At 42.6% G+C, this 26,033-nt stretch overlaps 2 protein-coding genes across 2 annotated transcripts in view; one reads left to right on the plus strand and one right to left on the minus strand.

The window, feature by feature from the left end:
• Positions 1-9,696: 9,696 nt before the first annotated feature.
• Positions 9,697-21,067, minus strand: RNF121 (ring finger protein 121; the record flags this gene model as incomplete). The annotated part of the gene is given in 7 exon segments (XM_072400463.1): positions 9,697-11,561; positions 14,002-14,103; positions 15,314-15,447; positions 16,348-16,468; positions 18,023-18,130; positions 20,026-20,180; positions 20,926-21,067. Coding segments are annotated over 7 exon segments (883 nt in total), but the record flags the coding sequence as incomplete, so codon positions are not given.
• A 1,641-nt stretch (positions 21,068-22,708) lies between these two features.
• The window catches only part of XNDC1N (XRCC1 N-terminal domain containing 1, N-terminal like), an 8,259-nt gene continuing 4,934 nt past the window's right edge, over positions 22,709-26,033 (plus strand). Inside the window, exons 1-5 of the mRNA XM_072400372.1 lie at positions 22,709-22,966; positions 23,393-23,458; positions 25,105-25,240; positions 25,396-25,551; positions 25,689-25,855. Coding sequence (XP_072256473.1) covers positions 23,414-23,458; positions 25,105-25,240; positions 25,396-25,551; positions 25,689-25,855 — 504 coding nt within the window. The 5' untranslated portion in view covers positions 22,709-22,966; positions 23,393-23,413. The remainder of the gene's footprint in view (positions 22,967-23,392; positions 23,459-25,104; positions 25,241-25,395; positions 25,552-25,688; positions 25,856-26,033) is intronic.

Below are 26,033 nucleotides of genomic sequence, written 5' to 3' on the forward strand. Positions count from 1 at the left end.
TAACACAATAATGATCTGAAGCATTATATCCCAGATATGCAAATATGCCAGAGAGGGTTATTGACTAGCTGAATTCCATTAAAATGTCAATGGAAGGATGGGAATCCCAGAAACCCATAGCTGAAGGAACTTACTTACTTTTTCCATAGTTCATCTTGTGATGTTTTTATTAAAAAGGTAAGATGTTCCTCGTGTGTTTTTCCAGTGTATCACCCTAGAATGTGGGCACCGTGTGAATATCTTATGTATGGTACATATTGGAAGTTAATCGTTTCCATGCGATGAATCGTTTTTCTCATCACTGGATATAAACTTCTTAACCTTTAGGGCAAAACTTTTTCTTTGGTTTTGAATGGTTGTGGCGGGATTGACTGTCATGTGGGCTATGTAACCGTCCAGGGGGATTTCAGCGATGAGACATCCCTATTCCAGGAATTACCAGCCAAATGATGGCATCACCGGCTATAAATGTTCTGACAAAATATGTGAGCGCTATAAAAATTTAAAGTAATATTGCTTGACTGTGGGGAGATCTTAGAGTGTATATTTTCCTAGTAAAATTCCCTAGTGGTTGAACTTGATGGACTTATTTTTTTTTTCAACCTGACCTACAATGTAACTTTAGTTTTTATAAAGATTTTGCAGACACAGAATAAAAATATAATCAACATCATTTATAAAACAGGGAATCAGACATTCCCTCTAACATTCCTTGGGGGGAATCAGTTATTGCCATTGAATTACATGGACCTGGAAAATTCCCACAAAGGGAATGTTTGAGGGAATATCTGATATGTTTCATAAACAGTCCATTATGTCCAATATCTATAATATACACATACAATAAATATCAGGCTGCATGCCAAAAACATAAACTTAACATAAAAAACTCCAAACTAAGCAAATATTTTGAAACAAGAAATGCCCATGTATGTTGGCATCAAACTTCAAGTGACAAAGGACAGACAGAAAAACACTGAATGAAGACCTGACGTTCCTCCTCGCTCTCATCCTGGACCTTCTGATATCTTCCCCGTCTCCAGACCCCGGCCATCGCCTATCTCTTTCTGCAATAATTATCTGCCTGATCCTGCAAACTGAACTTTAAAATATAGAAAGCTTTTGAAAATGCACATAGAGGGTGAAGGTGCAAAGAATGAATTAACTCTTGGGTCAGCACAGACGATGCAACGAGAACTCCAGGCAAACAGCAAAATATATCGATCAATCAGCCGAATCATTAAACTTGACCCAAATAAAGCAATGGCATTGATGGTCTGGGTACAATGGTCCCTGACAAAGGAAGGAAGATATATTAGCCAGCAAGTGAGCAGTCATCCCCCGATAATAGTGCTTTGGAAGCATTAAAAAAAGGCCAATGTTCAGATCTGAGTGACAAAAGCCGAATTGTGAGGGATGAGGGCTCAGAACTTATCGGTGTACATGGGGGGAGGCTATCGTGTCCGGTCCCACAAAGGAGCCAGAGCTGCACAATTGCTGAAAACTGCAATGCTGGCCAATATGAGATGAAGATAACAGAATACACCCCAGTCCACCGGCAAATGCACCAACAATGGGCAAGTAAGTATTGCTTGCATGGTGCAATGGAAAACAGTCAGTAATAATTTTAGTAATTCATGTTTTCTTTTATATCATGGTTGGGCGTGTCGTGGTAAGAAATGGAAGCAGGATGCACTATAGGAAAAGGGGAAATGGGGGCAGCAAAGATTAAAAGATCTAGTAGGGTCCATGCCTGGACAGTTCGCAAGGAGGACCTACACAATATTAGGCATCTGCACAGCTCTGTCTGGCAGGAGACATGATTTTTCTCTTCTGCTCCATTGTAACACTTTCATGTCTTGTTTCCCAGCCTGTGATTAGATAGTAAAAAATTAGCAGCAAAGGCAAAATTATAATAATGCTTCCCAATAAAGGACCTAAAAGAAGAGACCAAATAGGCCAAAATGATCAAAGGGTCTTAGTTTTGGGCACAGTTATTACCAAAATGGCACCTGCTATATATGGCTAAAAGTATGGGGACCCCCTTCCTCCAAATGATGGCGTTCAGGTGTCTCTAGTAAAAGGGTTCTGTTAATACTACAGTATAGAAAGACATTGCAGACGATTGTCCTCTTCCAGCCTTGTGGTCACAGTTTGGTGAAAGCCCTTTTCTGTTCCCCCATGACTGTGCCCTGGGGTACAAAGCCAGCTCCATAGAGACATGGGGTCACCAATTTGGTGTTGGAGGAACTCGATTTAGCCCTGACTTCATCACTACTGAAGACCTTTGGGAATAATTGCAATGGTGAGCCAGATCTTTCCATTCAACATCAGCACCTGAGCTCACAAATGGAGGAAAATCCCCACCAACAATACTTAACTTTACCAATAGGGCCAAATCCCGACCATCAGTACCTGGCCTCACCAAAAGGGGCAAATCCCCACTGTTAGTACCTGGCCTCACCAATAGGGGCAAATCCCCACCGTTAGTACCTGGCCTCAGCAATAGGGGCAAATCCCCACCATCAGTACCTAGCCTCACCAATAGGGGCAAATCCTCACCATTAGTACCTGGCCTCACCAATAGGGGGCAAATCCCCACCATCATTACCTAGCCTCACCAATAGGGGCAAATCATCACCATCAGAACCTGACCTCACCAATGGGGGCAAATCCTCACCATCAGTACCTGACCTAAAAAAATGGGGTCAATTCCCCACCATCAGTACCTAACCTCACCATTAGGGGCAAATCCCCGCCATCAGTACCTGATCTTACAAATGGGGGCAAATTCCCACAGACATCCTCCAACAAAGTGGAGCATCTTGGCCACTTGGTGTTTAGGGGACATTCAATTGTAATGGCCATAGATTAGGAACGGGATGGCCAACCAATACCATATAAGGATGATAGTCAGGGGGTTCCCAAACATTTTTTTAGCACAAAGATAGAATATGTCAACAAAAGTAATACCAATGTAAGGTATATGAATAATCAAATCTATTTTGAAGATTGGATGGATAGAGAAGGTTTAAGTGACATCTTTAATATCATTCCGCATGTACTTGTTGAGTTCCAAGAAGTGACAGAGGGTACAGACCTTTAATGTCCCATATGTGGAAACCGTGACAGGGATGTTTAAAGTGGAGCTGAACATCCTTGTTCCTCCCGCTATACCTTTGTGCAGGTTGTGTAACTGGTTATATGTTGAAAGTTTTCAGAAAACTTTAATAAAGTTCATGATACACGGTGGAAACTGGTGATCATTCAGTTTGATCGGTGTTTGTCAACCAGGGTTTCTCCAGAGGTTGCTGGGGGTTAAAGCTACGTACACACTTCCAATAATTATCGTTGGTAAACGAACGACGAACGATCCTGCACAATATCTGCGAACGATCGTATAGCACCGATCCTGTACATGCAGATAACGACACGATCGTTCGCAGATATTGTACACACAATAGATGCGATCGATTGAACGATACAGGAAGTGACGTGCACCACAGGAAGTGAGCGAACGTTCGTTCATCGCGCATGCTCAGACCATGAACGATCACTGAACGACCGTACACACGATAGATGGTAAACGAACGTCGTCCAATCCGATCCGCCGGTCCGGTCGTTCATTTCCAGCGACTATTCTCGGTCGTCGGCGTCGTTGGTTACTTTTTTTACAAACGATTTTTGACCAATCGATCATGCATCGTTCGTTTCCAACGATAAAAATTGGAAGTGTGTACGCAGCTTAATTCTTCCCACTGGCCAGCAATGTAAGAGACATTCTTCCCACAGATGTATATATAAATAGAATAGTATAATAATAGTATAGAATCAAAATTATGATATTTTGTATTATTAGCAGTAAATCATCCACATTTGTAAACTGATGAAGCGGCTTAATGTGTTGAGAATACAAAGAGGTTATAATATTATTAAGAGGTAAATAATATAAGGAAGTCATTGTACAAATCAGAGACTAATGATGTATATAGAATTATGTTACTGCAAATTCTATGTCACAAAATAACCTCATTAGGTGGAGAATTAAGTGGTAATTATATACCGTATTTTTTGCCGTATAAGACGCACTTTTTCTTCCCCAAAAGGGGGGGGGGGGAAGTTAGTGCGTCCTATATGACAAATGTGTTATAAAATAATTAAAATAATATACTCACCCGATACCCGATCCTGCGTGTGTCTCTGGCTGCAGCGTGTGTCTTCTCTCCTCTCAGGCAGCGCGTGTCTTCTCCTGTCTGTAGTGCAGAGCGAAAGAAGCCGGCACAGCGCCACCTGCTGTTCCCTGTCCTAACTGCCGTACAGTGGAAAAAAGCACAGAGTGATCAGAAGGGGAATTTGAATGGCACATGAGTGATCAGAAGGGGAATACCGGTATGAATGGCACATGAGTGATCAGAAGAGGAATAATCTTTCAGAACTTTTTTTTCTAGATTTTCCTCCTTTAAAATTGGGTGCGTCTTATATTCCGGAGCGTCTTATACGGCGAAAAATACGGAACTAGGTCATTAATGATGATGATATCTTTGTCTTTTAAATGATGTTTGTAAAATAATATTTTGGTGTTTTGAAATTGAATTTATTTGTCTTTAAATAGGCAAAAAAGAAGATGCTTAAAAATCCTAAATAATACCGAAGTGTATTTATCTCTTATTGGCAGATAGCTAAGTTTTAAATTCCATATAAGGACATTCAATAAATCTTACATTTGATGTCAGAGTTTTGCTTGACGTATTAAAGTTTTCTTGCAACATAGTTATGCTAACAATTCTGCTGGGCCTCACCCGGGTTGAGCTAGCCAACAAACATTTGCTGCAATGAATGTCTTGGTAATGAAATCTTATTTTAAATAATAGTTTATCAAACATGAAATCTTCAGGAATATGAAAAAATAAGGAATGTAAAATATTTTCTGGAAAATGAAACTTTGTAACATAATCATATGAAACTATTACTCAACCATTATGAATCTTGAATGCTCAGATCTCATTTAGAAACGTCGGTAAGCTTGGTGAGAACATTGTGAATATTATTCCCACATTCTTACATTGTTATTAATTGACATGGAAGGCTTTTATTTATACTTTTTCTGGGTGAGCAGACAAATGTTGAATACTTATATGTCCTAGTCCTATTAAGAAGGACTCCTTGTGATATGGAATGGTGGGGGAGTAGTGAGGGTTTAGGAGACAGAAGAAGACGGGTAGGTGAGGGTGAAGTGTTGGGTTTTGAGTGCTCTTTTAAATGAGCAGAAAGTAGAAGAAAGCCGAATAGGACCGAATAGGACGAGGAGACCATTCCAGAGAGTTGGGGCAGCTCTAGAAAAGTCTTGGAGCCGTGCGTGTGATGAGGTTATGGCTAGGAGAGTGGCTAGGGGGGTACTTTTCACACTTGCTCTCCTTGCATGACAATGGTAGTCAGATACAGTAAATTGAACGTTGTCAGAAAGTAGGAACAAGCCGAATAGGTAGGAACGAGGAGATCATTCCAGAGAGTTGGGCAGCTCTAGAAAAGACATTGAGCCCATTGTTAACATAAACAAAGGGCAGAGCTCCCATTGGCTGGTGATTGTCCCGAATACTTGTCCAGGTATTCATCTAGAAATTCTCCCAGGTAAAGAGAGAAGATCACAAATCTGGTGGATTACTTACAGAAATTTTGAACCTGAATGAAGACATTTAGAGCTATAATGTTCTGGTAGAGGTAACTCACATTTTGGTTTGAGAACAGTGAACAGAGAGCAGTAAAACCCATGAAACGGTTCTGGCATATTGGGGACGGGGTGACAGCCTGGAATGACATATAGTCTTTTGTTTGCTAGTTTCCAGCCCACATTTGGGAAGTAGTATATTGCAGTACAAGACTTCCTGTTACCCTTAATAAATGAGAAAGTCTGTTTGAAGAGCTCAATCTGCAATATACACTCATGTCAATGTCCAAGCAGATATTTCTATTTAATTCAATGGCTCTGTCTGCGGTCATGGGACCATGCACCATTGCTGGCAATAAGTGGGGTCGGAGACCAGGCCGTTGTAGATCAAATCATGAAAATAAAACAGTTCACAGATGAGTTTCTGATGATTGTTTTCAAGCTGTTTGCATTGAGCTTCCATTACGTGGGTGTGTGCTAATGTGCTACGTGAAGATAATGTGCTAATGTAAAACATAAAAAAAGTTTCATCCATGAAACCTCAGCGAAGGAGGGGTCAGCCCTTTGCAGCAAACATTACACATAACCACAAGAGTTTTTGATGTTCTATTTGTGACCTCAGCTTAGAATCTAAATTACGTTCTGGCTTTTCATTACTCACATGTGTAAGAGGTCATAGTGTTCTATAGGAAAAAAAAAATCACAAGATGAAATAAAAGGAAGAAAAAGTCACCTATATACAAGCGCTATTAAGCTGCAATACAATGCAATGTCTGTGGTCGGGTTTAGATAATCTTTAAAAAAGAATGCAGCTATCTAGTGTTCAGAATAATAGCAGTGTGTTTATAAATGTGAATAAAGTTAAAAATCCTTCTAATTATTTTTATTTCCATACAAATACATTGAGAACACTGAATATTTTATTTCAAAACCCAACATCAAGAAAAATTCATCAAGTTTATGTTCTTCGTTTACAGAAAGTGGAGAAAAAGGAAAATCAGGCTGTTTAGTATAACAGCAGTGTCTGCATTCACTCAAACATTCACTGTAAATGTTTCCAGATTTTGCTTTCCTTTCAGTTACTCAACTAATATTTAATTGTATGACCTCTGTGTCTGGAAATTGCTGTACATCTGTGGTGAATGGAGTCCACCAACTTCTGTCACCTGTGCCCAGGTATTCTAGCCCAGGATGATTGGTTGACATTTCACAATTCTGCATTTCTTTTCTTTTGCATTTTTTACGTCATCCCACAAGTTTTCTATTGGATGAAGGTCCGGGGATTGGGCTTGGCGCTCCATAACATCAATCTTGTTGGTCTTGAATCAAGACGTTACTCGTTTACTGATGTGTTGGGGTCGTTGTCTTGTTATAACGTCCATTACAAAGGCATTTCCCCTTTGGAAAGCATATTAATGTATTCAAACTGATCCCTGGTATGGGATACATAGGCCCAACACCATAGTATGAGAAACATTCCCATATCATGATGCTTGTGCCCCTATACTTCACAGTATTCTCAGTGTATTGTGGTTTGAATTCAGTGTTTGGGGGTCCTCTGACAAACTGTCTGTGGCCCCTGGATCCAAAACGAACAATCTTGCTTTTATCTGTCCAAAATGCTGGGTCTTTTCCATTTACGTCTGTCAATATGTCCTTTGGCAAATTGTAACCTCTTTAGCACATCTTTTTTTCACCATTGGGACTTTGCGGGGGCTTCTTGCCATTAGCTCGGGACTTTGCGGGGGCTTCTTGCCATTAGCTCGGGGCTTTGCGGGGGCTTCTTGCCAATAGCTCGGGGCTTTGCGGGGGCTTCTTGCCAGGGGCTTCTTGCCAATAGCTCGGGGCTTTGCGGGGGCTTCTTGCCATTAGCTCGGCTTTACATTGGCATATTCTTTACATCTTCTTTCCTATTCCTTGAGCTGATCATTGGCTCTGTCATTGCTTTGAGTCTTTGCCATTACTATTCCATCCATTCCAAGGAGTCTTTTGGTATCCGCATCTTTGGTTTTGGTTGCCATTTTAAGGCATTGAGATTATTTCCCAATCTCAATTTTTTTGACAACGGTTGGGGGAAGGCAATTTCTTGTTCTAGCACAGCTGTGCCCTGGTGGTGGAACTCTGGGTCCTGCACCAACTCTTCAGAAGCCTTCACCTTTAGAATAAATAGATACAGATTGTGAGTCAGATCTTCTCATGCAGCATCAGTACCCTAACCTCAAAAATTCCTGGGGACATATTCCAAAATCCCTCAGAAATGTGGAGTTTGTTATGGCTACAATAGGGGTCAGGTTCATCTTAACGGCCATGGTTTAGAAGACGCGATAGCCAACACTCTCATATAAGTGTGATAGGATAGATAAATGTATTGGTGCAAAAGATTATTTATTTGTGTTCAGAATAATAGCAGTCAGATATCTCTAATCTGAGCATTGATTTTGGTAGAAATGATAATTCCACATGGCAAATAATTTACGAGTAGTTGGAGCAGAGTAATGGAAAACCAACAGACTCAATAGTCATGGCACATGCTGCTGATTCTGTGTAATCAAGTTAGTCATTGAGAATTCAGAATAAAAGCAATGTGGGGTTGAATTAGTGAATCATTCATTCTGTGTCAATTCTGACCCTTAGGTCAGAACCTTTAGAAAGGAAGGCAGGAAATGTTGTACATGTTGGTTATGGTGCATTGCTTGGAGTAAAATGACCCGTTCCAGACACTGTTCAGAAGAACAGCATACTTTGATTAAAAATGTTGATTGAAGAAGAGAAAACAGAGAGCAGAAAAAGATCAGCTGCTCAAATAGAATGATCTCAAATGCAAGGCAAGAAGCCCGGACAAAGTCCCCAGGCTACTGGCAAAAAACCCCCCTGCAAAGTTCCCGATCTATCGGCAAGAAGCCCCCACAAAGTCTCCAAGCTATTGGCATGAAGCCCCTTGCAATGTACCTGAACTATCGGCATGAAGCCCCCACAAACCCGCAACAAGAACCTGAAAAGTCCCCTTTCTTTTGACAAAGCCCCCCGCATTGTAGCTGAGCTGTTGAGGTTAGCCCTGGAGAGGTTAGTTTACCAAAGAATACATTGACCGGCCTAAGGAGAAATGACACAACATTTTGAGGACTGATGGAAGAAAGTTTTTTTTTTTGGTTCTAGGGGGAAGAGTAGAGTTTGTCGTACGACCCCCAAACACAAAATTCAAGCCACCATACACTGTGAAGCAGCTGGGTAGTGCAACTCTCATGATATGGGGATGTTTCCCATACTATGGTGTTAGGTCTATTTATCCCACACCAGAGATCATGGATCAGCTTGAATTCATCAAAATACTTGGAGGTCATGTTGCCTTATGTCGAAGAGGAAATGCCCCTAAAATGGGTGACAACAACCCCAAACACATCAGTAAACAAGCAACGTCTTAGTTGCAGACCAACAAGATCCAATAGAAAACTTGTGGGGTGATATCAAAAATGCAAAGCCAAGAAATACAGAAGAATTGTGGAATGTCCTCCAATCATCGTGGGCTGCAATACCTGTGCAAAAGTGATAGAACTCCATACAACACAGATGTACAGCAGTTCTCACACACCGAGGCCATGCAACTAAATATTAGTTCAGTAATTTAAAGGAAAACAAAATCTGGAAACATTTCTCTGTTTATACAACAAATGTTTGTAAAGAGGAATACAGGCACTGCTATTATAGGGATCAGCCCTATATTCCTTTTTCTTCACTTCCTGTAAAGGAATAACACAAATGTAATCAATGTTTATGTTATGATTTGAAATACAATGTGCATATTTCCCAATGTATTTGTATGGAAATAAAAGTTTATTAGAAGGATTTTCAGCATTATTTACTTTTATCCACACACTGCTATTATTTTGAACACAGCTGTAACTCCAATGTTGATATAAATATTTGGAAGATGTTCTGATCTCAGTATAAAACAGCTGAGTGTGAAGGAAAGAAGAATTTACCACTACTGGGGGAAGGAGTTCGCTTGTCAGTAAATCAGGAAGATATTTCGCAACATTTCAGATTACTTTTATTCCAAAGACACAAAAACTAAGGATGATTTATTGACACATGGATTCTCTGAACTTTCACCTAAACACTGAGCTTTATCCTAGGAAAAAAATTGGGGACTATGCATTCATTTAAAAAAAAGAAACCTTACCTACCTTTTATGACAAAATTCTAAGCTGAAAAAAAGATCTGAAGTGCCTCGGGAATAAAATCTTATCCCAGGCAGGGCTGTGAAGCTGAAATCGGCAGATTTTTTTTTTACAGATGCCAGGTAGTTGTTTCCGATTTTGTATTATTAGCCCTGATCCCAAATCACAAGTGATGTTCCTGGACTGTATGTAGGACAATAGAACAAGGTGGTGAAAACGAACTGTCCACACATTGTGCTGTGCATGCAAATTATCAATACATTTGTGATCAACATTCTTTGGGCATCTTAGACAATCGATTGCAAGGTCAGACATGAGTGCAATGTCCAGGGAGTTTCAACTGATCAGATTGGTCAAATGCAAAATTTGCAGGCCTGTCTGTGCTTAAGCATCTTGCCCCCCTCACCTTGCCATCAATCCCTTTCTGCATCTTCATCCACCATAACTGGCAACACAGATAAAGGGGAGCGTACAAGCTGCTACCTGTGACTACAAGCATGAACACCCACGTGACGACAGTGTTATCGCCAGCCCGTTTTAGCTGGGTGAACCACCCAGAGGTTACCGAAAAGTTGGGTCATGATACAGGGGCTGCCACCCAGCTTATAAAAATTGCTGGGGAGAATACTGGACTTCCCCAGGTTGTGGTACTGTGGATTTCAGTGCCAGGAAAGAGGAGAGGGTAACCTGAGTATAAGAAATGGCAGGGGAGCATCTCGCCAGCAACCATTACTTACCACACATACCAATATTACAGACTCCCCACGCTAAGACCATTGCAGGTTTAATTAGAATTAAACACATATGAGATTCCCACACATGGGAATGTTTGTTTATTAAGTGGTTTTTCCAATGTACCATTTCCAGAGTCCGTTTTTACAAAGGGGGGATTCTGAGGTGCAAACAATGTATATTTTGAGTACACTGTATACACAGTGATATAAAAAAGGAACCAGTCAGACCCTCCGGAGTGTCCAGAAAAAAAAAGGGTGGGGTGGGGGTGGGAATAAAGTTAAAAAGTTGAGCCAATTGCTATGCAGCAGAATCACTCAACTGAACTCTTCCTTAAAAATGAAAACAGACTGTACAAACCGATGGATTCACAGAACAGCAAATGGCGATATGCGTTGTGTAGAAGACAAATTCCTTAAAGGAAAACAAATATGAACGTCAGCTCCTCAGACAGAACAAAGTGGGTGCCTTGGCGAGGACGGGTGCTCGGTATTCCATGAGAGGTCGGTGAATGGACGTCCTCCTGGTCAACGAGCGATGATCTCTACGCAGCTCTATTCTTCAGCCTTTCCTTGTAGAGAAGCTAAAACAACAAAAACTTTCCATGCCGAGAGGCCCGAGAAATAAAAAGCAAAGGTGCCAAATAATATTAATCATAAAAAAATGTAATAGATGTTATGTTGTAATAAATAAATAATACAACAAGTGATTCTCCAGTGCAGGCTGCTAACACTGTTGAGAAGTCCAAGCAGCTCCAGAAGCCAATGGCTATAAAATCCACTGAAGGCCTCTTAGTTTTATGGCCTTCCCCTCCTCCGAGACGGTAGGTGGGCCCGGTTCTTCTGGGGATTGGTAAGTGGAAGGATCATTCTAGGCCCAGACAGTAGTTAATGACCTGTACCAGTCCAATGATCACAGGCTGCCATGCCACCAGGTAACGTAACCAGTCTAGTAACTGTCCATACATGACATGAGGTCTCTCCCATCTGGATGCAAAAAGTTAAGGATCAACCTTTAATATAAACAAATTACCCCCAGGCCTCCCTTTCATCTTTCTTTAACCTTGCAGTGAGAAATGGCTTTTATTACTACCGTTGATATCACTGGGTTTGTAAAATTGTTGCAGGGGCAGCAGCTGGCTATTTCCATTAAATTTAATCATATCACCAGAACTACACCTCCCAAGAAGTGTTAAGAGGGTCAGGAATCTATAACCCTGCACAGGTGGTTGGGATTTTATTGCACTGATATGGCAAATCAGGACAATTTTTATTATTACTACACAGTTTTTATATAGCGTCAACATATTACGCAACGCTGTACAAAGTCCATAGTCCTGTCACTAGCTGTCCCTCTAAGGGGCTCACAATCTAATGTCCCTACCATAGTCATATGTCATTATCACAGTCCAAGGTCAATTTGGGGGAAGAAAAATAACCTAACTGCATGTTTTTGGAGGAAACCCACACAAACACGGGGAGAACCTGCAAACTCCATGCAGATAGTCCTGGCCGAACCTGGGACCCAGCTTTGCAAAAGCCAGAGTGTTAACCACTGTGAATTTTCTGTACTTGCAATGTTCCAATGTAAAATTATCACCTATGAACATCTAAATAAAAGTTTTAAAAGCTCCTTGCTCATCAGGTAATAACAACAGGAGCTGATTTACAAAGGAGAACAGATATCTTAAGCCAACCTTCATGGTTATCTACACTGCAACCCCCATTTATAAAATGCAGGCTGGAGTGTGGAGCCTGTGGTGTACCATGGAGTTTTCTGCACTTAGATGCAACAGAGAAAAATCCCTCATTGGAATCATTGTCATATAACATTCACAGCAGACATGACTCAACCCAGCCCATCTACGTGGCTTTAGACAGCCAGCAGAGCCCAATGTACATTTGTAAATTACATTGTTCTGCTTTATTCACGTGCACTTTTCTAAATCTGCAGCGTGGCCAGGGTGCTTCTAATATAGACGCATTAGGCCTAAAAAAACATTTGTTTTGACTTTATTCCCCCCTAACAGGAATTTTTAGATGCATATCAGCTCTTTAAATTGAGTAAAATGCAATGGCTTGGGTAAAACTTAGGTTAGAATAATCCAGTGGTAGCTTTTCGGATTGTGCTAAGAGACAGGAAAGTACTACAGTCACCCCACCAGGATGGAGGCTGCGTTTATGTAACAGTAGTACAAAGCTCTTTACCTACACACACAGTAATTTAATCTCATTCTTTACAGAAAAAGCAGAAACTCAATAGAGCCTCCAGATTGTTACCTATGAAGCCCTCCTCTAGCCCTTTGTCAGTGTTTCCCAACCTTTTTAACATGGGCAGCACAGTGGCTCAGTGGTTAGCATTCTGGCCTTTCCAGCACTGGGACCTCGGTGGGAATCAAGACCAGGACACTATCTGCATGGGGTTTGCAGGTTCTGTCTGAGTTTCCACATTCCAAAAACATGCAGTTAGGTTAATAGGCTTCCTCCCAAAATTGACCTTAGACTGTATTAAAGACATAGGACTATGGTAGGGACATTAGATTGTAAACTCTTTGAGAGACAGTGACATGACTATGGACTTTGAACAGCGCTGTGTAATATATCAGAACTATATAAGTATTGTAAAATAGTAATAATAATAATAATAATAATAATAAGGGAACCCTTGAAATCATTTTCAGGCCTTTAGAGAACCCCTTCTATAATTACTATATACTCTGCTCACAGTATATTAGTGTGGTGGTCAGTGGGAAGAATGTCACCCTTACAGATAGCCAAAATGATCATTGGTGTGACTTATACATACCTGAGAGGGACAAACTGCTCATTGCTCAAGAAACCCTGAACAACCGGGAGGAACCCTGGTTGAAAAGCACTGACCTATATGCTTCTAGTGAGACCCAGTACCAATGATTATTTTACTGGGTCATTTAAATCTAGTCTTGTGTAAATTTGAATAATGCGATTGGCTGCAGGATGGACTAATCCCTTTTGAGGCTTGCCTTCTGAATTTTCAAGGCTTGTTGTGCTCAATGGTAGCCACACATTATGTGAGATGGATACTTCAATCAGAGTGCAGCGATCTCACTGACTCCTTTTAGCTGGGCGCACCACCCAGCACTTTTCAGTAACCACCCGGCTGTTTTTATGTGACTAAGAGTTAAATCACAATACAGGGGCTACTACCTGCCTACTGCTTCCTGCCACCTGGCTTAAAAAATTCTGGGTTGAACAGTGAAGTCATGTCTATGACTTATAACTGTCTTGGTTTCTCTATACCGACCAGCCTCAAACATAGCCCAGGAATTGTCCTGAACTGAAGGAACTTATTTCAAAATTACAGAGGTCGGTTGCACTACAGTGATTGTTAATAAATGTCAATCTGATCAGACAGGAGGTCAATACAACATTTCAAAAATCAGGATACGGATTGCTGAACATCCTCTTCAGATCCACTTTCTCCTTGCAGTACGGACATGTCTGCTTCTTCCCCACGATGCACCAGCCTCGGATACAAAACTCATGGAAACTGGAGAGGAGAGGTTAAAGGAAATATCAGGAGAAGAGATGCTGCTACAACCTAAACCTCAGGATGATATAAAACACAACAAAACTAATAGGAAGCGACAGTAAAGTAACATGGAAAGATGAGCTCATCTGTATGCTGGGGGGGGGGGGGGGACCTGGAAAAGTAGAAATCTCACGACTCAGTTGCCAAGGTACAAATCCTTTAGCCAGGGTTCCCAACATTTACATTGCAGATGGGTAGTAGAGGACTAAGGATCAACTCAAGCCTCCATTGTAATCTATATAAATGAATAGGAAGATCCTATGAAGATCGATAAGGACCTTTTATAGACATAGGGATTATTATTATTGGAGGCGATTCCTAATGTTAAATAAAAAATGTTCAGGTCTTCAGGGAACTCCTTCTATAATTACGATGTCCACAGCTCACAGTATATTATTGTGGTGATCAGTGGGAAGAATTAATTTTATATTGCTGGCCATTGGGTAGAATGGAACCCTTACAAATATCCAAAAAGTCATAAGTTATCATTGATGGACCTGAAAGTCACAAATTGCCTTTTGTTCTAGGAACCTTGGGGGAACCCTAGATAGATAACAGAGACTGCTGATCCAGGGAACATCCAATTGCCTTATGGAATCTGGAAGGAATTTTTTCCCTAAGGAGCAAATTGTAGCCGGGGTTTTTTTTTTGCCTTCCTCTGGACCAACTATCTCTATAGGGTTTTATATCCCTAGTGGGTGCACTTGATGGACTTATGTCTTCTTTCAACCTGACTTACTATGTAACTATGTATTCCTGGTTGAGAAAAATTGCTCTAAAGGCTTGGGAATGTAGGTTGTTGGTGGCAGGTAGGATAGTGAGGCCAAGGCTTATTAATGCATGAAGGCTGACGGATTGTCAGCTCAGCTTCACCCTAAATCCTGTGCAACAACAAGGACTAGAACAACAAGAACCCGAACCAGAGCTAGAACAACAAAAACAACTAGAGCTGGAACTAGAACAAAAACAACAAGAACATGCAGATCTAGGTATCAAAGCTTCTAGCCCCTGAAGGAAGGTATTAATTCTGTAATAAGTTGGATATTTTCTGTATAAACATGATTTTTTAGGCATTACACTACACTATTGCAGGACAGATTTTACATCTAGCACACACATAATATCTAAAGGACGATAAAAACTGAGCCTGCTGGGCAGTAAAGGATACACATGGTTGCAGGACAGCCTGTAGGTGTTCTCAATGATTCCTTCTTCATTGACATCCACAAAGATCTGCTGTCCACAAACGGCGCACATATTGTCCGAGAGGTGCTTGGTGGGCATTCCTGATGCGCTGTAGAACTAAGAAAGAAAAGTTGGATGTTTCAATTATTCAAAATATTCAATTATTATTATTCAAAGTTCAATTATTTCAAAATCTTATGCAGTACTGTACAAAGGTAGTAAATGACAGAAATAGACAATGACAAAGTAGGAGCGGCCGCTGCCCAGATTTACTGCCATAACAGTTTCCCAGCACACAACCTTAACGGATTATTACAGCCTACAACTCTTGCAACAGCCAACATTAGTGTTGCAGTTTCAGTTTCCTACTAGTGGAATTGTTTTGTAACAGAATATTTATCCTCCGTGTCAGGTGAAGCTCAATAAACAAAGTTATGTTTGCAATTGCATGCACTGTACATTCTGTTCCCTGTGACAGCTGGATGGTGGAATTTACACCATCAATCACTGCAAGAAGAGATACGGTGACTATGTGCTGCCATCTAGTGAGCAACAGGGTGATTGGGGAACAAATTGGGGTTATTGTGCAATTTTACTAAGAGGTAAATAAAGTGCCAAAACAAACAGAAAATATGGATGTATCCATAATATTAAAGATAACCTGTCTGTTTCCCCAAAATAGCCCCTGCAATAGAAGAGGTATTATAGTCACCAGCCCATGACTTCTCCCTTACCTCTGTTCCAGCAATCTCTGACATTTTCTATGGCATTTCATAATATCGGGCATGTTAGATCAATGTGATTTGTCGTTGTGCGCTGTGATTCCTTCCTTCCACTCCTAACTCAGAAAAGGACTAGGCAGTGACAGAGGGTCAGGAAATGGAATCGCAGCACACTGGCTGCTGACACTTCTAGAAGCTTCAAATGCCTAACAAACTAGTGGATGGTGCAGCAATGGAAGGTAGGAGACACAGGGCTGCCGCAGAGAAGAGTAGAAGACATGTTTTTTATACTTACGCCTATTGTGGATGCCATGTAATCGGCACACATCTCAGCAAAGTCCCTTCCGAGAACCCCATAGTAGAGGCCATAAAAAAGGAGGGCGATACCAAAGTCCATTGCATCCTCTGGCTTTATTCTGTAAGGAAAGAAGAGATGAAGATAATAAACATGCAATAACAAAGTGACTTGAAAATAAGCCCATAAATTACCCACCCACAATCACTTCCCACTCTTCTACCCAGCAATGCAAATACCATTCCTGGAAACTGATGAAAGGCATTAACCTGTATATTAACTGATCATTAACAGTGTTTAACCTGGAATTTTTTTTAAGCCGGGTGGTAAGAAATTATAGGGGAGTGGCAGGGTGGGTATTGTGACCCAACTCTTCAGTAACCATCTAAAAACAGCCAAGGATGCACCGAAAAGTTCCAGGTGGTGCACCCAGCTGAAAGGGGCTGGGGAGAACACTGATTAACCTCAACCAATCCATGAAGACCCAAAATTCTTCAGAACACTGCATCCTCTAAGGGAATTAATTAGACGAAAAATCAGCCACTGAAGCCCAGTAACTCACTCAGGATCACCCCTCCCTGGGGAGACAGCAAAACCCAAGACAAAATCTAAGGACCTCGCTATCGCCACCTAAAGCAAGGACAGCCTCAAGACCAAAGGATATGCAGGGAGCAGATTCTGGATGATGGATCACTAATCACAGATGACGCTAGATCCAATTGGAGGACCCTACATACTAGGGAGGTCACACAGGATATCACTTGTGCATGAAGCACATTCTATCACTTCATGTTAATAACCCCAATCTTCCACTGGCACCTTTTAAATGAAGACCAATATGAAGACCCCCAGGGGAGATCACCCGAAAAATAGGCAGTGATCCTCAACAACTGAAAGACCCATGCCAGGAAGGGTCACCTAAAATGCAGTTGGGGATAAAAGACCAATGAAACATTCTAAAGCAATGCCACTTTTTGTTTGTGGATTCTGTATTTCTATGCAGCACAACATCATGTGACTGAATTCTTCCCAAATTTTATAGGTCAAATGCCCCAGCCCTTGTCAATGTGAAAAAGAAGCGTCCCCAGATATACCGAGACTCATTAACACATCTGCTATTAGCACTGGCATGCAGGTGGGCACAACCATGGCATCATGCAAACAGATGGGCTGGAAGGTCCCACTGATCCTGCATTGTACATAGTAATAGGGAGAGGGTGACAAGACCAGTCTGAGGCTTGCAAGAAGTACAGATTCATGGCATATTCAGTACTGCTCAGAAGAAATGCCAGAAACCCGGATTAAGGTAAAGTAATGATATTTATTTTTTATTCATTATTTCCTGCATTAGATGGAATGGGGAGAAGGACATTTTATAATTTAGAGCATGCCCAGAACTATCAGGTATAGAAATATTTTACTGATAATCACCTGAAGGTGAATAATGTCAGAGGAAGTTAAAGGTGTAGTGCCGCTAATTTGTTTGCTTGATAAATTATTTTTTTGTAGAGGAGAAAGTTATTTTATTGTTTTCCTATTGCAAAGTGAAGGTGATTGGGTTGTGCTTAAATCCAGACACAGCACAGCAACGGATTTCACAGCGTTATTGGGAATATGTGAATAAAGAACTTCTGTTCATGTGTGTATCGCCTAAAGGATCAGCACCCAGACATACCTGAACAGGAAGTTTAGACCGAACAACGTGAACATCACAGCAATGTATCCCACAATTCCAGTAGCGTAACTTATTTTATACAAGAGGAGGAACCATTTATATACGAGCCTGAAGAGACAAAAACACAGCATGTCAATAATGAAACTTGTTTCTAGAATCACATCAACTAGACACATCAATTAGAAATTAGGGTTTAATGGAGACCAGAGAAATAAATCTAACTATATTTCCATGTTTGCATTCTCCAGTTTTCACACCAGCCCTGACCTTTGCTGTTGGATATTTGAAACACCCCAAGGTGGACAGGAGAAGAGCTAGGGGCAGTTTCCTAACCAGTAAGGAGCCTAAAAAAGTCAATGGGGCTGTAGTGTGCAGGAGCAGCAGAGGACACATAGGAGAGTGAGGCAGAATAAATGCACACAGTGGCAAAGTGTACTTACTAATATTTATCAGCCTGTTGATCTGACCCGAGAATGTTTTACAATAAAATCTAAGCATTTAATCTTTAATTATCGCTTTGCAGGTTTACCTGTTATAAGGGTTCGTTTACTAGGTTAAGCAGAATTCGGATTCTTACCTACAGTGTTCTCCCCAGCCATTTTCAGCCGGGTGCTTCACCCAGCACTTTTCAGTAAGTACCCGGCTGTTTTTGGGTGGTTACTGAAGAGTGGGGTCACAATACAGGGGCTGCACCCACCAACAATTTCTTCCCACCCAGCATAAAAAAAAAATTCCGGGTTGAACCTAGTTCCCTTTTAGAAGTATCACTGCTTTGGCAATATTTTCCAGCTTTCATTTACCCTCAAACAATATTGTGTACTGTGTATATGAAGAAAAAAACCACAATATCTGAGGATTGGTAAAATTACATTGTTTTACATCTTCCTCCTCATTTTGCATTAACATACATCTAAACTCAGGGTTCCCACTGCAAAACAATCAATTTCCCATAATCAAATCTGAAGCAACAGGCAGCAGTCTTGACAGGGAGATGCTTTGTATTTTCAGAAGTTGAGGGCTTCTACTGAAACTCCCCCAAATGTGGTCCCTTTCTGTGCTCAGCGGTTTCTCCCACCGACCTCAATGTCACTACTAAAGGTCAGCGTGGAGAAGCCGTGAGCGCTGGTAAAAGTGTTGGTTCATTTGTTGAAGGGAGCAGCACTTGGCATCCCAAGGAGTGAGAGGCAAGCATTCATTATCAGTTTTTAGGTCATGTACTAACAGCCAAGATTTTTAACCTAAAGCTTTTTAAGTACTCTGGTGGGGTAATTGTTATACATAATGCCACATCCCCAATAAAGCAGCGTAATACAAAGAACAAATTACAATCATGGGACTTTTAAGGCATAGAAGACCAATTAAACTGTCATTTGTTTATAGAAATTCCAATTAATTTTATTAGCACTTAAATATAAAAACATTTAAAAATAATTTACAAAGCACATTTCCCAAACGGTAATCTCAGTTGATGTTTGACACGTTTCATAGGTTCAACTTCATCAGGACAGCAGCTCAATCTATAACTGTACATATTTAGAAGAATGTACCAATCATATTCTTTACATGTACTGTTTTTTTTATTATTGAACTGCTGTCTTTTACCATCACCCTGGGATATTGGGCATGTCATTTGTAAGGGGATAGTTAGGAATCGTGATATTTGTTGTATGTAATGCATTTCAGCAATGTTTGATAATTCTTAAAAAGCTCTATGTATACATTAATGTTAAAATATGTATTGTTTGTATAAAATTTGTAGATCAATCTCAGTCTAAAGTTCCTGATGAAGTGGAAAATACGAAACATGTCGAACATCAACTGAGATTAACATTTGGGCATTGTGCTTTTTAAATTGTTTTTAAATGGTTTTATATTTAAGTGCTAATAAAATGTATTAAATTTTATGCCTTAAAAGCTCCATGACTGTATTTGTTTTTGTATTATGCAGGTTCCCTTTAACAACAATATTACACCCTATAGAGGCCTCCTCTGCTGCTCCTCACCTAGGGGTGGTCTGATCCAGCGGCTTGCGGGTGGCCCTGTAGGTTATAAAGGCGGTGATAAGGGAGAAGAAGATCCAGATTCCCAGGAACCGCAACCAGTGCAGCTTCACTGTGAAATAGACAGGAACAATCCACATCTGGAAGAGAGTCACCATCTGCAAAGGAAGCAGAGAATGAAATATAGAAACTGTGAAACTGAAAAGCTGTTATCCTTGATAAAGTATCTGCTCCCAACCAGTGATCTCCCTGGCCCCATTCAGCTGGGCGCACCACACGGCACTTTTCAGTAACCACCCAGCTGTATTTGGGTGGTTACTAAAGAGTTGGGTCACAATACAAACACTGCCACCCTATGATGGGCAAATTAACAAATTCGCTTTAATAGCTGCTTCTCTGGCAATGCAAAAAACCTTTGCTTTCACTATGCTGTTGCTCCATTCATCCATCACAAGTGGAAATATCCGGTGCTTCTGAGAAAAGAGAGTGTGTGACTCCCTCTACATGCCGTGGATAAATCCCCTGACCACCCTGACATGGTAATACAGGACTAGTGACACAGAGTCAGAGTAATGGTGGCAGGTAGGGTCCAGATAGAGCAGACCACACAGGGTCCCCATAAATAAAGTGATGGCTGTGGCAAGTCTTACACAGCACTAAGATTTGCTAAACCCCTAAGAAGTTGTCTGTGTATTATAAAGCCAGCAACCTCATTGAGGATAACACCCCATAAGTGACAATTAGGCGATGCCATTGGAAGGTCAAGGCCCAAGAAGAGGCAGACCAGTTCTTCTACCCATCTGTCAGCTGCCAAACAGCCACACAGCACTGTGGAATGACTGAGAATTCAGCCTATAGAGCAGCTCCACCTATTGTCATTGTTTTGGGTTCCCTGTTGCTTACATTGTAGGAACGCGAATGCCTCTGTTTCCAGTGCACGAGCAGAAGCTGGGCCACCACCAGGGTGGCCATGAGAATTAGCACCATTTCTGCGTGCATAGCTTCGTGGCCTCGGTGCTTGGCATGCATGCGGGCATGTTCCACCCTGTAAGAAAATACACAAGAGACAGATTAGATAAATGCACCACAGAAACACAGCAAGTCACTGATCCAACGCAAACTGACAAAGGTCTAATGTGGAACTATAAAGAGGACAAACATGTTTAGAAGTCACCAACAGAGACCGGAGAATTGTAGAAAACACTAACACATGCCCAGTATCAATGTCACCAGGGAGATCTGCACCCCAGTACATAAAGCTCACCCCCCAATATCCATGTCACCAGAGAGATCTGCACCCCAATACATACAGCTCACCCCCCAATATCCATGTCACCAGAGAGATCTGCACCCCAATACACACAGCTCACTGTTCTATCAATAACTTTATTGTCCTTTTGTGTTGTGATACTGAAATGAAAGCCACACAAACTCCCCTCTACCCCTCATATGTACAGGAGGAGGGGGAGACGCTCTGCATCGACATGTACAATGAGAAACCACCAGTGGGCGCTATTCTTGTATTGCAGGTAATGACATTGGGTGAGGTGGGCGGAGTCACACATTGCAGCTGCCTTAGTTTTCCTTTAGTCCTTTGGTGATCCTGCCAGTAACACACTTGGCGCCACCAATCCACAGATATGTTATAAAGAATAGACATTGTCATCCTAGGACAGGAAGTGGGTTACTGGCAGGATCCCCAGGCAATGATAAATGAAGAGAAGGAATGCAGCTGCCGCATCTTTCCTATATTACTGCTTTGGGTTTGGACATTCCTTGCGCTCTGATTGGCTGTCAGCGGTAGCAAGGTATCACCTGGGGCCACGCCCTCCTTACACAGGTAAGTCTTGTATTTCCAGCAAATGGAATGAGATTAGGAGGGGATTTGGGGTCATGAGGGGCCAATACAAGAACATGGAAATGCCTGACGACTAGAGAACCCCTCCTCCATCCCAGTAAAGAGAGTGGGGAGCTGTTCTGTAGTCCTGAGACACAGATAGAGAACGTTATTATCAGCATTGTCCCAGAAGGACTACAGAACCCTTCCCCCTATAGTACAAAGATCGGAGGGGGAGGGGTACTATAGATCCCCACACATTATAACATTACCATTGCTCAGGGTGATAGAGGGGGGCAGAAATAAAGGGGGAGGGGTGGCCATCTGTCAGGTGATGGAGGAGGGGCAATGGTGGGTGGTCAACTGTCATTGTGGTGGGGTAATAAGGGCAATAATGGGGGTAAGATGAGGGGTATTGGTGTGGGGGTAAGACGAGGGGTCAGGTGGGGGGAGGGGTACTGGTGCAGGGCTAATTCGGCTCTGGTACGGTGACAGCCGCTTAGCTGTCAATGGATGTTGGGGGAGGGGTGCTTAGTTGTAATGGGAGAGAAGAACTATCAGTGTAATGACCAGGTCGCCGGTGTGGGGCGCTGTCTCCCTCTCGGTACCCCATACCCCGCCCCCCATTTCTCTCACCTCCTCGGCCGTCTCCCCGGCAGCCCCGACTTCCACCTCCAGCACAGCGGCGGCCATCTTGCGCCACGACAGCGAGTTCCGGTAGAGTCCAACCAATCACACAGCGACCGTGGATGTCTAATGTCTTCCAATCAGAGAGCTTGACTGTAACCAGCTGATCCACACATGTGACCAGAAAGTAGTCGCAAGGCTAAAGGCAGCCATGTTGGTTCCTGTCACCGGCGTCGGGGGACATTACCCAAGTTCTCACGCTACATAATGATCTTATTTTACTCAGTCCAGTTGCATTATGTTTGTGAAGTCAAAATACAAAACATTATTGGGAATCTGTATATAACTGAGGAGATGATCTACAGAAAGATGGCCGCCATCTTATAGTCAGCTTATGTTTCGCTACCTCTAGCGTCCAGTAGAGGGTGTGACGTATAAAGACATAAGGAGGTGTGTCCTAGGAGAACGCGCGAATTTCAGGTATGGATTGGGGTCGGCACATAAATGATGTGAGGTGACATGTATGTGACTGATCATACAACACAGCTGGCGGCACCACACATGTGTATAGAAACATATGTCATGGTTGGCGGGGGAGGTGATCTAAATCCAAGATCTCTCCACCAACTCCAGGTTCTTGATTGAATGTTTGGTTCTTGTCCCTCCCCCAGCCTGTGATTGGACGATGAAGGGAAAATATGGATTAGCTCCTCTCTCTGTCACTCTTCCTTCTGCTCCTATCAGCATGCTGGCAATAAATACCTAATAATATATAATGATATGAGCTGAAGAGGCCCTGTCACCTCCCCAGCAGATTATTATTGTGTTGGTGACAGGGTCTCTTTGAGGTGATGCTGCATTGTATCAGGCTGTACAATATAACACAATCTTATTCTCGGTTTACAGATTCCTCACTGCAGAGCCTCAATGGCCCCAATCACAATCCAGCATGTTGTGTCCTTCAGCTCTCAGGTAATCGCACATCGCCCCCTAGTGGCCGGGATGCTTCTGCCACCCCCGGGGTTCCTCCAGGGGTCCCTTAGAGCCGATTGTCCTCCCATAAGATGGGGCCGGCAAAGTTCCAACACTGTTTGGCAGAGCCCGTGTCATGAAAGGTGGCATTCCTTCTACTGATACCCAACGCAAACGGCATCTTCCCATTAATTGATTATAGCCGGGAATCCCCGACACCCAAAGTTTATTTTGAGGTTAAAAAGTTTGTGAAAGGCTGCTCTAGAATGTGTTTTACCCCAGTGACCGGTCACCATTGTGCCATCATTAGCTGTATCTGCCCCTTTGATTGGACTATACAGTGTGCACATCACCCCCTAGTGGCTGGGCTGCAATGGGTCAGCTTTGGTTGCTTTTACCCCTAATAGCTGTATCTGCTCCTTAGATGTCATCTGCCACCCCGACCTCCATGGTCGGCAATGTATTTACCCCAGCAGCCTCCCCAGTGACCGGTCACCATTGTGCCATCATTAGCTGTATCTGCCCCTCTGATTGGGCTGTACAGTGTGCACATCACAATACTAAAAACTTCCTAAATCGCTGTCTGAACAGGGCAGGCAGTGAGGGGGAGGAGTTACTTCTGAAGGGGAGGGGTTAATGTTACTCATACAGCTGTATGTAAATTTCAGCTTGAGCTTTTGAGCCCTGTGCACAGAAGAGATATGTCCCTGCTGACATCTGAGGAGTGGATGCCTGGTCACTGGGGGGCTGCTGGGGTAATACACACACTGCAGAGCGGGGTTCCCAACCTCCATGATCAGACTCTATTACCTCAGCTGCAGCCCCAGTAACCAGTCTCCATTACACCCCCAAAATCTGTATCCATCCTCCAGGGTCTTCTGTCACCCCACCTCCATGATCTGACTCTAGAGCAGACATTTTCACCCAGGGCTCCCTTTGTACCCGCCTAATTCTGGCTCCCTAATTACTTGGCAGAGCTAGTGGCACGGTGCCAATGATCTTATCAACTGTCTGATTATTGGGTGCAATATTTCCATCAGGGTAAAAAGGTTGGGAACCCCGCTCTGCAGTGTGTGTATTACCCCGGCAGCCTCAGTGACCGGGCATCCACTCCTCAAATGTCAGCAGGGACATAAATCTCTTCTGTGCACAGGGCTCAATAGCTCAAGTTGTATGAGTAACATTAACCCCTCCCTTCTAGAAGTGACTCCGCCCCCTCATTTCCTGTCCTGTTCAGACATCTTTTTGTGATGTTTTAATTAGAAAGAAGCAAGCTAAAATCTTCTGCTGTCCTCACAACGCGGCAGTGCCGGGATGACATTGGAGCTGTAATGGGGGAAACAAAGGGAAGCAAACATTTAACCCTTCCAGTGCTAGGGTAGATTTGGTCTTTTACATATTAATATTAATAAACGGGATTAATATAGCTCCAACATATTACGCAGCGCTGTACAATAAATAAGGTTCAGACAGTGACCCAGGAGGAGGAGAGGACCCTGACCTGAAGAGCTTACAATCTAAGAGGTGGTGAAGTGGGGGGGGGTGGGGGGATATATATTGCCCATAAACCATCCCAGGCTTCCTTTATGATGGGGGTAATATGTAAATATCAGGTTGCCTCTTCCTCTGACGTTTTGTTGTTTTAGGATCCCAAGCACCCCGTGGAAAATCTCCTGAGTGACAACATCCAGCCGTGGCTGAGCTGCCCCCGGGACCGCAGCCGGCAGCTGAAGGTTGAGCTGCAGTTGGAGCGAGCCAGTCGTATTGGTTATATAGATGTGGGTAAGTTACCCCTGGCAGGTCATTTGTGGGGTGTTTCTGCCCCCATGTGGACAATTACACCCCACAGGAGCTGAAGCCAGGTGGGTGCACCCAACACTTATCCCCCCATCGTGCGCTCCCCATGCTCATGACGTATTTCACTTCCTCCATTGCAGGGAACAGCGGCTCGGCCTTCTTGCAGATTGACGTCGGGCGCTCCATTTGGCCGGTGGGTCAATCATTCATCCCTCTGCTACCCACAGCCACCCTGATGTCCCCAGCCGATTCCAAGCTGGACAGGAACAGCAGTGGGGTCCGGATGTTCAAAGAAGGTAAAAAGGAGACTCCGCCTGTCCTATACATCATGGTACTTTGTACAGCGCTGCGTAATATGTCAGTGCTATATATATACTGTGTAATATTAATTATGACATTAACACTTCTATGATATTTTACTTCTCCCTTATAGGCGACTTCTTGGAGGAATCAGCTGGAGAGAAATGGGACCGACTGCGAATCACCTGCACTCAGCCCTTCAACAAGCACAAACAGTTCGGTCTGTCCTTCCTCCGCCTCAGATCTGCGCTGGATGAAGCGGATCAGAACCACACGGCACCACCCAATCCCACCCACCAGGTATTACTCATCTCACCTGTATAGAAGACCTTCCCAACCATGCTGCCCTCTAAAGCTCTGACATATACCACAGTGCTGTACAGAGAACACTGAGCCCGTCCCATCAGTCTCTGTACAGAGGAGCTGACACTCTAATGTCCCCCCACAGTCACACACTATTATTATACATTTATATAGC

The sequence above is a fragment of the Pyxicephalus adspersus genome, chromosome 1 (genome assembly GCF_032062135.1).
Source record: "Pyxicephalus adspersus chromosome 1, UCB_Pads_2.0, whole genome shotgun sequence".
Taxonomy (NCBI): domain Eukaryota; kingdom Metazoa; phylum Chordata; class Amphibia; order Anura; family Pyxicephalidae; genus Pyxicephalus; species Pyxicephalus adspersus.